Source organism: Pecten maximus, chromosome 5, assembly GCF_902652985.1.
Source record: "Pecten maximus chromosome 5, xPecMax1.1, whole genome shotgun sequence".
In the NCBI taxonomy this organism is placed as follows: domain Eukaryota; kingdom Metazoa; phylum Mollusca; class Bivalvia; order Pectinida; family Pectinidae; genus Pecten; species Pecten maximus.
In genome coordinates this window covers 47,306,903-47,321,127 of record NC_047019.1, presented here as the reverse complement: position 1 = coordinate 47,321,127, position 14,225 = coordinate 47,306,903, and the positions used below count along the sequence as shown (strand labels likewise).

Here is a 14,225-nt window from a genome sequence, read left to right as displayed (position 1 = left end):
TCAATCTTCTTTTTTTTTAAATCATTGTCATACGACAAAAGATCAATATGCATTGATATTCAAGGATTCTAAACCAAGGTACGTTATTGAAGTTTATGTGAATTTGATAACTTAATCAGATTGAAGTTAAATTCCAAGTGAATCAAAGCTCAGGTCCACTTCTGGGTTTCAAGTGTTACACCTTGTTGATACAGTAGGAGAAGGGGCTAATATTTTTTCTATTAATACTAACCAGAAGCAGTCGCCTGTGCCTTGTGTGTCGATGGGTCTAACTGTGAGGAGGTTTACATTCTCAAGGTCAGTCTGCACAGCAAGTTTTATTTATGCCATGCAGCCAATAGTAAATAATGTCCTTTTATTGTTATAGAAATCCTGTTTGCAGGAAGAAATTTATTTAGTTATTTGCTATATAGGTTTTACAAGTGCTTTCATTGGTAGAATTTGCTTCCATGTGAATTTGTCTTGTAGAGCAATCTTTTGGCATTGTTTCCATACAAAATCTCTTAATAATCTAATGTTAGGTACTGATTGAAACTTTGGCTGAATTCTTAAAACACCTGCCGTCAGCTAATGCATTGAGGAAATGAAGTGAATTGATATGAAGCGAGATACACCCTATATTTTGCTGTGACAAGGACTTACGTCAGACTGCTGCTGATGGACACACACTGTGTTGTGAAGAGTGTTCGTTGTTAATGTATACTGCTATATTTAAAGATATTTTGTTAGGATTTGCTGTTTTCTTACGTTTAAAAGTTGTCTTAATGAATTAAAACAATGATGCATTAAAATGTTTTGTTAGTAATTTTTAATGGTTAATGTATACGGAGACAATTGTTGAATACCAATTACAGTACATGATTTGAAGTGTAGTTTACAATTTCAATACTGTTGGTATATGAATTTGTATACACACATACAAACGGATTTGTTTGGGTAGATTTAAAGGAAACAAATTTAATTATGAAATTGAAATTCAGAGGAAAGTTTAATCTGACAGGGTTTGATACCTGCATAAGACCTCAGCTTAATCACCCCTAATATATTGACACTAACAAAATGTAAACTTACTTTCGTCAACACCAAAGTGTGGAACTGATGATGGGGGACTATCAACTTGTTCTTACTTTCTTCAACACCAATGTGTAACTGATGATGGGGGACTATCAACTTATTCTTACTCTCTTCAACACCAATGTGTAACTGATGATGGGGACTATCAACTTGTTCTTACTTTCTTCAACACCAATGTGTAACTGATGATGGAGACTATCAACTTGTTCTTACTTTCTTCATCACCAATGTGTAACTGATGAAGGAGACCAATAAACTTGTTCTTACTCTCTTCAACACCAATGTGTAACTGATGATGGAGACTATCAACTTGTTCTTACTCTCTTCAACACCAATGTGTAACTGATGATGGAGACTATCAACTTGTTCTTACTCTCTTCAACACCAATGTGTAACTGATGATGGGGATTATCAACTTGTTCTTACTCTCTTCAACACCAAAGTGTAACTGATGATGGAGACTATCAACTTGTTCTTACTCTCTTCAACACCAATGTGTAACTGATGATGGAGACTATAAACTTGTTCTTACTCTCTTCAACACCAATGTGTAACTGATAATGGAGACTATCAACTTGTTCTTACTTTCTTCAACACCAATGTGTAACTGATGATGGAGACCAATAAACTTGCTCTTACTCTCTTCAACACCAATGTGTAACTGATGATGGGGGACTATCAACTTGTTCTTACTCTCTTCAACACCAATGTGTAACTGATGATGGGGACTATAAACTTGTTCTTACTTTCTTCAACACCAATGTGTAACTGATAATGGAGACTATCAACTTGTACTTACTTTCTTCATCACCAATGTGTAACTGATGAAGGAGACCAATAAACTTGTTCTTACTCTCTTCAACACCAATGTGTAACTGATGATGGAGACTATAAACTTGTTCTTACTCTCTTCAACACCAATGTGTAACTGATGATGGAGACTATCAACTTGTTCTTACTCTCTTCAACACCAATGTGTAACTGATGATGGAGACTATCAACTTGTTCTTACTCTCTTCAACACCAATGTGTAACTGATGATGGGGACTATCAACTTGTTCTTACTCTCTTCAACACCAATGTGTAACTGATGATGGAGACTATCAACTTGTTCTTACTCTCTTCAACACCAATGTGTAACTGATGATGGGACTATCAACTTGTTCTTACTCTCTTCAACACCAATGTGTAACTGATGATGGAGACTATAAACTTGTTCTTACTCTCTTCAACACCAATGTGTAACTGATGATGGAGACTATCAACTTGTTCTTACTCTCTTCAACACCAATGTGTAACTGATGATGGGGGACTATCAACTTGTTCTTACTTTCTTCAACACCAATGTGTAACTGATGAAGGAGACCAATAAACTTGTTCTTACTCTCTTCAACACCAATGTGTAACTGATGATGGGGACTATAAACTTGTTCTTACTCTCTTCAACACCAATGTGTAACTGATGATGGAGACTATCAACTTGTTCTTACTCTCTTCAACACCAATGTGTAACTGATGAAGGGGACTATAAACTTTTTCTTACTCTCTTCAACACAAATGTAAACTGATGATAGGGACTATAAACTTGTTCTTACTCTCTTCAACACCAATGTGTAACACATGAACTAAGTCCGGCTGTAATGGATCGTGGTTGACTATTAGCACATGAACAAATCTGGGTGTAACGGGTCGTAGTAGACTATATAGTACACAAACTGAGACCGACCGTAACTGATCCATCGTAGACTTTTAGTGCATGGATCAAACAGCTGTATTGTATCACTGTATTCCATAACACATACTTTGAGGTCTCGGTACCAAACCCGACAATAGTTTGCAAATCGCGTTTAAATCATATATAAGATATCCTTTTAGACAATGTGACCCGGCCCTGCTCCATGCCAGTGGGATGGTTATTATAATGGACCAGTGTTGGCAGTTACACGTGATCGTCATAGTGATTTGGTTTTAAGACAGCGCGACAATAATGGACCGTTATATGCACACTGGTACATCCGCGTCATTTCCGGTAGCATCGCAAGGATAACTGAGATCTTTATAGACGTCGTGACGAGTCTTCAGTCGATCATATATTGCATATTAAACTGAAAATGACTGATAGTTTTGCCACATCAGGTCTCATCTGTTATCAGTGGCGAGAAGCAGTATCGCCACAGGCCTACATCAAATGCCAAAATTGGCAAAATGGATCGTCTTTCTGAAATTGTGATGTGATCCTTGTTAGAGTATTCTTTAATTTTCTTCGGAAGAGCCGTCCTTTATGAGATCGATGGGCCTTTGACCCCTATTAGTTCACACCTTTCTGTGTCTGGCTGTACAACCCTTCTCTGACACTCCATAGTCCAAATCTGGTAGTCGGTGTAATCGGGAAGTGGACACTCGGCTCATTTCTGTTTTATGTGGCTGTGGTGAAATGATTTTACTTGCTGTTATTTTGTGCTGTCGGAGTCGTCATCATCAAATAGATGTGTGAACACGTCAATTTCGCCGTCTGGACTTGACCTGCTTGACGCGGTATCGTGTACTGTGACCTCGGTATTCGGGGAGCTGTCGTTATCCAACAAACAACTCTCGTTGTCTATCGGAATGCTCACCTCCGTACAATTGGGCGAATTCCTCAGCCAGGTTTCTACAGCTTCAGAAGAAAATTCTGCGTTAGCCATAGCATTGTCTGTTTGTGTGAGGCCCACAGGAACCTCGTCAATGACCTCAAGCTTAGGCGAACAAAGTTTATGGATACTTTCCCTTTTGTGGGAGGGTGCCTCTTGTGCGTAGACTGGTACAGCTATTGACTCCAGCTCGCCCTGTTCAACAAGTTGAAAGTCACTTGTCGAATCCCTCCGGAGATCTTCCTCTTTGCTGTCTCCATATAGAGGAGTTTTGGAGGGACTCAACAAATTCCCACGCAGGTTTTCCACTTGACTACGTACAACTTTATCAAATTCTTCTCCTTCACACTTGTCGTCTGTATGAGAGGCAGAGTGTTCGTGTGTACAGTGGCCGTGTTGGACTGAGCACGGCGACCGACTAGGACATGGAATGTTCGCTTTCCTTTCCGGGGACAGACAACCCGTTCCATGGTATCCAGCAATCACTCCCACAATATCTGTATTTTCCTGATAGTCAGAAAGATTCCTGGACTGGAATGATGACCCCATCGACAGCTGTGTCACGGAGGCTGGGGACAACAAATCACGACAGTCCTGGCCAAACTCCCTAGATGTGTCCACACCATGTTGGTCATGTCGACATCTACAGCAGGACATGTGCAGTCCAACTGGTACCGACATTATGCTAACGGCGTTAGTCGGTTTGTGTCCATGTTGTGTTTGCGTCTGCAGTAAAAGGACGGAAGTAAAACAGTAAGGAACACTGCAATGTATATATAAATTCACCCTGCCCCAAACGTGGTCATCGTCCTTTCCCTTTTTAAATTGGCTAATGTCCACCAAAATCTAATCAGATGTAGAATTTGGTGTTCACATACTATTTAATGGCATAAACACATACCCTTCCATCCAAACTTTTTTTTTATCTTGACGTTAACTCACATACACACTAGAGATGAAGCGGACATGTCCACATACGAAGAAAAGATAATTAATCGAGGATGTAACCTTTGGATTTCCACTGATTTACGTACTATAGTAACGTGGATATAACAATCCGTTAATTTGAAGTTATTTCACTGTGTATGTGCATGAAATGTCCTATTCATGTGATGAAGTTATGATATTTCTCTTAGCGAAATTGGTTGACAGATATGCCTACTTCAAATGATGATTTACCTACCTGGATGAGATCGCTCACAGAACGCTTGCTCGTGTCCTCGTGGTCCCTGCTGAGAATTCGTTCAAGCATTTGCCTCGTCTTGTCGAGCTGATCTAGTGCGTTTTGTACGTCCGTAGGAATGAGGCTGGCTGACCCCGGAGAAGTAGCCGTACTTTGGTCCTTGTACGACTTGGCCCTTCTGTACATGCTCGTCCTAATAGCCCGGGATGGAGACAACACGCGAAGAGAAATGTTGGATCCCCTCGCCATCGATCCAGAGTTGAGCGTGCATGACGACGATACTGGCAATGTGTCGCGTGGTCCATACAGAAGATCGTCCGTGAAGTCGTACTCGTTCACGGCACATTCATCTATGTGGTGAGATGGGATATCATACACCGTGTTGGTGCGCTGGGCCCAGGGGATGAAAAATAATATTACAGCACCACCTATGACAGGAATCCCAGCACAATGGAATGCAACATCGTATGATCCTAACAGATCATATAAAGCTCCTGTAAAAATAAGATATTTATAAATCATGAACAAAAAATTCTCACTAAATCTCCGAAACCTAGCGCTATCCATATCATGAAGCTTTTCATCACGTCTTCATCAGCCTGCATCTTCCATCAGCAGTCGACATCTGCCACGGAAATAGAGATATTGGGAACAAGTTCTTCCATATATGATCAATCGGACCGTAAAAAGTAGCAGGAATGTTAATATTTACTTTGTAGAAAGGGAAAGTTAAAAATTGTGACTTTGACATCATCACCCTTATTAAACAGTTCGTTCAGGTAAGAGACCAAGGCTGAAGAGTATATAGCGTCCTATATTTCAAGTCCTCTAGTGTATGTAAAAAGGCTCCCGATCGCCATGACCGACGTCTGTGACTAAATCTGCATTGAATGTCGGAAAGAGAATCACTGGATTATCTTTTATTGCCTGCTGGTTTTGACTTCAAAACTTCAACAATGGCTGTCTAGGATGGATGTTGGGGACTTACCTGATGATGGCTGTCTGTGGTACCGGCTGTCTGGGATGGAAGCTGAGAACTTACCTGACACTGGCTGTCTGGGATGGAAGCTGAGGATTTAATTGACACTGGTTGTCTAGGATGGAGGCTGTGGACTAACCTGACACTGGCTGTCTGGGATGGGGGCTGTGGACTTACCTGACACTGGCTGTCTGGGATGGAGGTTGTGGACTTACCTGACATTGGCTGTCTGGGATGGAAGCTGAGAATTTACCTGGCACTTGCTGTCTGGGATGGAAGCTGAGAATTTACCTGGCACTTGCTGTCTGGGATGGAAGCTGAGAATTTACCTGACACTGGCTGTCTGGGATGGGGGCTGTGGACTTACCTGACACTGACTGTCTGGGATGGAGGCTGTGGACTTACCTGACACTGGCTGTCTGGGATGGGGGCTGTGGACTTACCTGACATTGGCTGTCTGGGATGGGGGCTGTGGACTTACCTGACACTGGTTGTCTGGGATGGAAGCTGAGAACTAACCTGACACTGGCTGTCTGGGATGGAAGCTGAGAATTAACCTGGCACTTGCTGTCTTGGATGGAGGCTGAGGACTTACCTGACATTGGCTGTCTAGGATAGAGGCTGTGGACTTACCTGACACTGACTGTCTGGGATGGGGGCTGTGGACTTACCTGACACTGACTGTCTGGTATGGAGGCTGTGGACTTACCTGACACTGGCTGTCTAGGATGGAGGCTGTGGACTTACCTGACACTGGCTGTCTGGGATAGAGGCTGTGGACTTACCTGACACTGACTTTCTGGGATGGGAGCTGTGGACTTACCTGACACTGACTGTCTGGGATGGAGGCTGTGGACTTACCTGACACTGACTGTCTAGGATGGGGGCTGTGGACTTACCTGACACTGACTGTCTGGGATGGGGGCTGTGGACTTACCTGACACTGGCTGTCTGGGATGGAGGTTGTGGACTTACCTGACATTGGCTGTCTAGGATGGAAGCTGAGAATTTACCTGGCACTTGCTGTCTGGGATGGAAGCTGAGAATTTACCTGACACTGCCTGTCTGGGATGGGGGCTGTGGACTTACCTGACACTGACTGTCTGGGATGGAGGCTGTGGACTTACCTGACACTGGCTGTCTGGGATGGAGGCTGTGGACTTACCTGACACTGGCTGTTTGGAATTGAAGACGGGGACTAACATAACACTGGCTGTCAGGGGTAGAGGCGGAGGAGGTACCCGACACTGACTCTCTGAAATTGGCGCTGATGATTTACTTGACACTGGCTGTCTAGGATAGGTACTGAGGACTTACCTGACACTGGCTGTTTGGGATGAAGGGTGGGGACTTACCTGACACTGACTCTCTAGGATAGGTGCTGAGCACTTACTTGACACTGGCTGTCTGGGATAGAGGCTGGGGACTTACCTGACACTGACTCTCTTGAATGGGGGCTGAAGACTTACTTGACAATTGCCGTCTGGGATAGAGATTTGGAACTACTTGACATTGGCTGTCTGGGATAGGTGATGCTGACTTACATAACACTGGCTGTCAGGGATGGAGACTGAGGATTTACATAACACTGGCTGTTTGGAATTGAAGCTGAAGACCTACCTGACACTGGCTGTCTTAAAACATACCTGCTATTGGCGGTCCCAGAGTGAAGGTGATTGAGCTTGTCCCGACGAGGAAACACCAGGCAATAACGGTGTTTTCAGGTCCCATCAGTGAAGTCGTTAGGACTGGAAGCAGCACAACGTAACATCCGTCCACTAGTCCGATGATAATAACGTATGTTACGATCCCCCAAAATGATTTGATCATCGGGAGGAGCATCACCCCCGTGCCAGTGATCACCATGGATACCTGGTGCATGTGGATACGGTTGAGGAAGCCAAGCTGTACAATCTTTCCGAAACTGACTCTTCCTATCGCAGTTGATGCGCCTAGTAGCATGACGAAGATAGAGCCTCTTTCTGGGGAAATTCCAACATCTTCAGCATACGATACCTGTCATAATAACAAAGGATGAGCGACCGATGGTCTTAACGTGTTGAAATTACATCAAGCGCAGTAGAGGTTACATATTACGCTTTAAGTGATAACGTAAAACTGACCAGGATGTGTGGACCTTTTTATTTGTAGAACGTCCTGTGTGACGTTTGTAGCAATTACACGATGAATATCAATCACAAGACATTGGTACGGTACATGTTATCATTGGCGTGTTGAACATTATCTTTGCATGTGTTTTGGAATCAGTCGATTACTGCATTTTAAAACTGCGATATTTCACATTTGAATCGGGTATTATGAAGTACCAGTATACATGTTATTGTTGATGTACAGAACTTACCAGGTGTACGTACGGGATGTAAAAACCAAACATGACCGACGTGATTGAAAGTGTCCATACAATAAACACTCGGTTTTTCCACAATCTCAGCTCCTTCAACATCCGCCGAAATGTCGACATGTCCACGCTCTCTGAAAGCGTTGCCTGCTGTTTTGTGTCTCCGTCCAGTGGGATAATGAAGGCGCCACACAAAGCACAACACAGACAGGATCCCGTGAAGACACGGAAGGTGTTCCTCCATCCAAAAGTGTCTATAAGACTCTGAGACAATGGTGCCATAACCAGCGTCCCCACGCTACTTCCGGCAGTCATGAGACCTATAGCTACAGACAGATATTTGTCAAAATATGCAGGACCAATTGTCATAGTCGGCTGAGTACACATACAAGTGCCAATTCCGAACTAGGACTGAGAAAGTTCCAAACAGTTGTGATAGACGAACTACGAAGGACGACGCTAAGATAGATATCGCACAAATGAAGGCGCCCGCCATTATGACCTTCCTGTTGCCCCATCTCTTCAACATGATTCCGACCACTGGTCCAAACGTCATGGACAGACCATAGGCCACGGAGCCAACCCAGGCTGCAACACAAATAAAACGTCACTATTTGGCATTGACTTCCCCCGAACCGATTGAATGACTTGTTCATAAGATTACAACGATAATTTTATCTTGTAAATACCGAACTACTATAAGACCCCAACTTTGCTCTCGCTACACTCCCGTGCGATTTATCGCTCGATATCGTAAACGTTGGGGTCCGTATAACACTAAAATATGCATTTACCTCATTCTGTGATTTTGTATACATAAACGAGTCAATGTGGCTTGTGCATATCATTAATATGGACTATGCCCATCCTGCCTTCATCAGCTGTGCCCAACTTTATAGACGCTCGCCATGGCCGAAACGAACATGACGTCAGTGGCGATCCGACCATGATGACCATTATATTCAATATGAAATAACAAGCACGGGATGGGACGCAGACGTGCAAAGTTTACGTTTCAGGATACCGGACCGAGGCTACCATACACAAAATATTAATTCATAATACATGTATCCATATACCGTAACGGGATGTTCATCAAAAGCCTGTATACATACCATTACGGGCTGTACATCAAAAGTTAGTTTACATACCGTCACGGGCTGTAAATAAAAAAAAAACAGTAGAAATACCGTCACGAGCTGTACATCAAAATTCAGTATACATACCGTCACGGGCTGTACACTAAAAGTCAGTTTACATACCGTCACGGGCTGTACATCAAAAGTCAGTTTACATACCGTCACGAACTGTACATCAAAAGTCAGTATACATACCATCATGGGCTGTACATCAAAGATCAGTATACATACCGTCACGGGTTGTACATCAAAAGCCAGTTTACATACCGTTACGGGCTGTACATCAAAAGTCAGTTTACATACCGTTACGGGCTGTACATCAAAAGTCAGTATATATACCGTTACGGTCTGTACATCAAAAGCCAGTTTACATACCGTTGCGGGCTGTACATCAAAAGTCAGTATATATACCGTTACGGGCTGTACACCAAAAGTCAGTATACATACCGTTACGGGTTGTACATCAAAAGCCAGTAAACATATCGTCACGGGCTGTACATCAAAAGTCAGTTTACATACCATTACGGGCTGTACATCAAAAGCCAGTATACATACATTTTTACGGGATTACAAGATTACAAGACCTTGTTGGCTCCCCCTTCCCTAGCATCCTCATTAATATCCATCTCAATGTGAAGTATAATGTTTTATTTTAAAATATATCAAAATTATGATACGAAAATTTATATTAAGAGGGCATTTTATATCCAGGGGCAGTGTCCGTGTCAACAGGTAGTAGCCACGTCTACAAATATACTGCCCTAATGAAGTATAATGTTTTATTTTATAATATCAAAATTATGGTACGAAAATTTATATTAAGAGGGCATGGTATGTCCAAAGGGCAGTATATGGCTACTACCTGTTGACACGGACACTGCCCCTGGATATACAATGCCATTTACATAAGAACTCTGTCTATTTGGACACGAGTTATATATTTACCTAAGTATTTAGTGATTTGGATTATGTAATTCACATCATCCCTAGCATATAAAAGTAAGCAGTGAGACAAGAAGAGATAGTGAGGGGGAGAGAGCCTTTTGGACGATAGGTGACTGGTCCTCGGGACAGTCCCGGCCAGTAGGCCGGGCGGGGATACACCTTACAACTCTCTCTCACTGGACATACAATGTAAAAATACCTGCTATGTACATAATAAATATGACGAAGAAGAGTCTACAGCGTCAATCATCATTCTTCAATTCATCTACATACATACAAACAACAACTCTACAAGTGGCTACAACTATGTAGTTCACAAATGGAATTGGAGAAATTTAAAAAAAGGAGTTGTTCGATAAGGCGGTAATGGAGGCCATCTTGGATTTCGGACCCACCCGAAAATAACAACACATAGTCAGGACTATCCCAGAATCATTAGTTGTATTACGTGTGCCTAATCCCTTTGTATATTTATAATATGTTTAAATCAAAAGCAGGATCATATCAAGCATGTTTGAGCTGAATCTCACTTGTGGAACTTGAAAAGAAGTTTGAAATGTGAAAAGTTTACTCGGACAGCGGACTGGTAGGATAACCTAAAAGCAGAGGTTGGAAAAACACTGTTGACTAAAACCATATTTAACACTATGTACAAGCCATACCAATCCGTTTCCGTTACAAAGAAAGAATATGCTGGTTAACTTCGAGCGTCGCACGAACAGGAGTGTAGCGGGAGCAAATTCACTCAGCAAAGCCTTGTATAGAAACATCATATACGTCTGGTTTGTCAGCGCTCCTTTGGGATTTGTGCTACGGGTTTCGCTCCTAGACCCACGTATTCTCTGGAGACACTGCACACGTCATCGTTCGGTGTGAAAATGTTGCGGTTTTTTTTTTGTAGCAGTAATAAAATAGTGGTATATCATATCATGGTGGCTGATATGTGTTATTTCGTTAGTTAGCTGTGAACTAATGCCAACTATGTTGATTGATTGATTTATGGGGCTTAACGTCCTTGTTCCGGTTATAACTGAGCCTAGGACACTGCCAACTATGTTGTCGTGTTACCCTGCTAAGCATAATCTTTTCACAGCGGGAGCATGTATGTATCCAATGAAGCTGAAATACACGTGTGTCATTCAGCCTACCATAGTGTACTGTACCACATTAGAATCAAAAAGACACAGACAAATTATGCGCGTGCATCCGAAGAATAAAAAGATTCGGTTGAAATGCATTGCATACTGTGATGTCCGACAATGACTTTAAGCTCTGAAGATAACTTACCTGCTTGAGATTTTGAAACCCTGAATTCTTTTACAAATTCAACAAAGAATACTCCAAACGCGTGGTGGATTCCGAGAATAAAAACCTGTATGACAAATCCAGAAGCGCAGACAAACCAACTATATCGTGAATCTTTTTTCGATATCGAATTTTGGTTGAGTTGCTCCTGTTCTCCATTGGTGTTTTCTATCAAAGCTCTTTCTGGAGATGCCATAGTAAGTTTTTTCGTGATCGTCTGCCTGTTTTGCTATCTGTTCCGACAGAGACTGTCTTCAAACGTGAACTACACTAAAAACTATGACGTCGTTGCAAAATGACGTCTTTTATGACGTCATTGATACTGATGATTTCCATCGCCATTTATCTTATCCCAACCAATGAACTCATGTAACTACAGCAAAAAGACAGACTATTCACAACACATCGCCACATGACATGCCCGAAATAAACGCACATGCCGCTTACGGGAGTTAGCTTTCTGTTTGCACCTATATATTGTAGACAGTCTATAGTTAGTTATAACCTTTTATCATCACGCTTTCATTATTAACATACGTTCTCGAACTGCTTCGAGTAAAATTTACAAAGTTAAATTTGACGGCAGGCTCCAATCCGATAAAGTCATTTAAATGCATACATTATTGTACGCAATATAGAAGTTCGAAAGCAATGTACAAATTATGTCTTTATGCTACAATCAGGGAAAATATAGTGTACAGTATTGATTGTCAATGACAATGGTATACCAGGTGTTTCACAACAATTGAAAAATAATCAACAATGCTAAGAGTATCCTCCCTCCCCTGTTTAAAACTGTAGGGGTCTGTTCGTTTATGCGGACAAACCGGTTCATCAATCTTCAGGATCTGCAGGTATTAATACATGACTTGAAAGTCGTCGCCTAGACTCGTCCAAAAGCAACATAAAATCAGTAGGTCCGTCATATTTCATAAACCAACAACTCTGATCCAATCGGTCCAACAGTTTGTACCGCGATAAACGAAAACGGCACAGGAAAAACAAGAGAACAACATGGTGAAATAGATACAGATTGGTTATGTTTAACGGACCCATCGCAACCATGGTCATGTTTGGCTATACAATATCGAGCTTGGGTATATGGAATTATTGGGTATATGGAATTATTGGGTATATGGAATTTTAAAACAACTAGGGTTAAATCACGTAATCGAGGCCTCCCTCTAAAAAAAGGCGTTTAAAACAATGCAGGTAAAATGTAAAACACAAAAACGGTTTCTAGATTGGATGTTGTCGAAAAATAATTATGGTGTGTGAAAAATAATGAAAGATATGGAGTTATTTTCGTAAATATATTGATCTCTTTCAAATACAGTAAACCCTCTCTAACTCGAACCCCCATTGGTCGAACTCGACGCCTGGTTTCGACAGTTTACATCCGTAGTAATCTAGTAATGTAATTGAATACTCGGTCCAATGGCGATTTGTTGTCTGTACATACATGTACCTGGTTAGAACATTTTTTATCTGCAGTGTCGGCGGTCTTATTTCCTCGGATGTCCAACACGTCCCGGTGTCCAGAGGAGAGTAAGATGACATTTCTTTGAAGTTTTGTGACGCCTGCCTTGGTTAGTAGTATTGATAAAAAATACTAGCCTCTACTCCTACTATATCAACAGTAAGAGTGGGGGTTATATTTTATATACAAATTGTATATCTAACCAGATGCAGACGCCTGTGGTCCGGAATATAAGCTTTTGGGATCAGTATATTTTTGAGGTCTCGGGATTCCATACTTGAAGAACAGACAGTGAACCTGAGCATATGACTGTTCTTTCGATGATGTGTTTGTCGATTTGGTGAAGATGAAGCACCATTTGGTAGTCGACTGGGGTGGCTTGGTTTGGAGAGTGACAAACTGCTCCGAGTCGTTTACTATGATGATGATGTCTGTGTACAGAATGGAGTGTGTGACCAAGTGTGTTAGGAGTTCAGAAAAAAATGCTTTGTATTCTCCAGGAAGAGTGGAGGATTTTTGTCGATTACTGCAGTGACACATTAATTTTGGTGGTTTGTAATTGTCCATGGAGGTATTTCAGATATCATGCTGGGTGAGATGTTGGAAACATCGATATTCAGACTGTTCTGGAGTTGAGCAACCGAACACCAAATGCTGGAATCAACCACAGGGGCACGTTACAATAATAATGTATACATGGAATGAACATAACACATACATTTTTAATCATTCCATGTATACATTATTATTGTAACGTGCCCCTGTGAATCAACTTTTTCGTTTTGAGGGAAAAAAATCTTTATATTTGGAATTGAATACTCGTTCGAATGCATGATTGGTAGGATTAGATTTAAGTTCGACTGTAAATTGTAGTGACAATTTTTCTCTACGGTCTTCGAGGGATTTGGTTTGGTTTGTTTTTGCTTAACGTCCTATTAACAGCCATGGTCATTTAAGGACGTGCCAGGTTTTGGAGGTGGAGGGAAGCCGGAGTACCCGGAGAAAAACCACCGGCCTACAATCAGTACCTGGCAACTTCCGTCTTCGAGGGAGGGTTCGATCGTTTGCTTACACCTAGAGACTTTCACTGGGAGTTACTTTGAAAGCTCCAAGTGCCAGACGTAGACCATG

The 14,225-nt window shown here is 41.8% G+C and overlaps 1 protein-coding gene across 1 annotated transcript; it reads right to left on the bottom strand.

The window, feature by feature from the left end:
- Nucleotides 1–27: 27 nt before the first annotated feature.
- LOC117328207 lies at nt 28–11,862 on the bottom strand. Its single transcript, XM_033885649.1, is given in 6 exon segments — nt 28–4,430; nt 4,888–5,381; nt 7,513–7,882; nt 8,229–8,630; nt 8,632–8,813; nt 11,597–11,862. Coding segments are annotated over 6 exon segments (2,568 nt in total). The 5' UTR covers nt 11,811–11,862; the 3' UTR covers nt 28–3,524.
- Between the last annotated feature and the right edge of the window lie 2,363 nt (nt 11,863–14,225).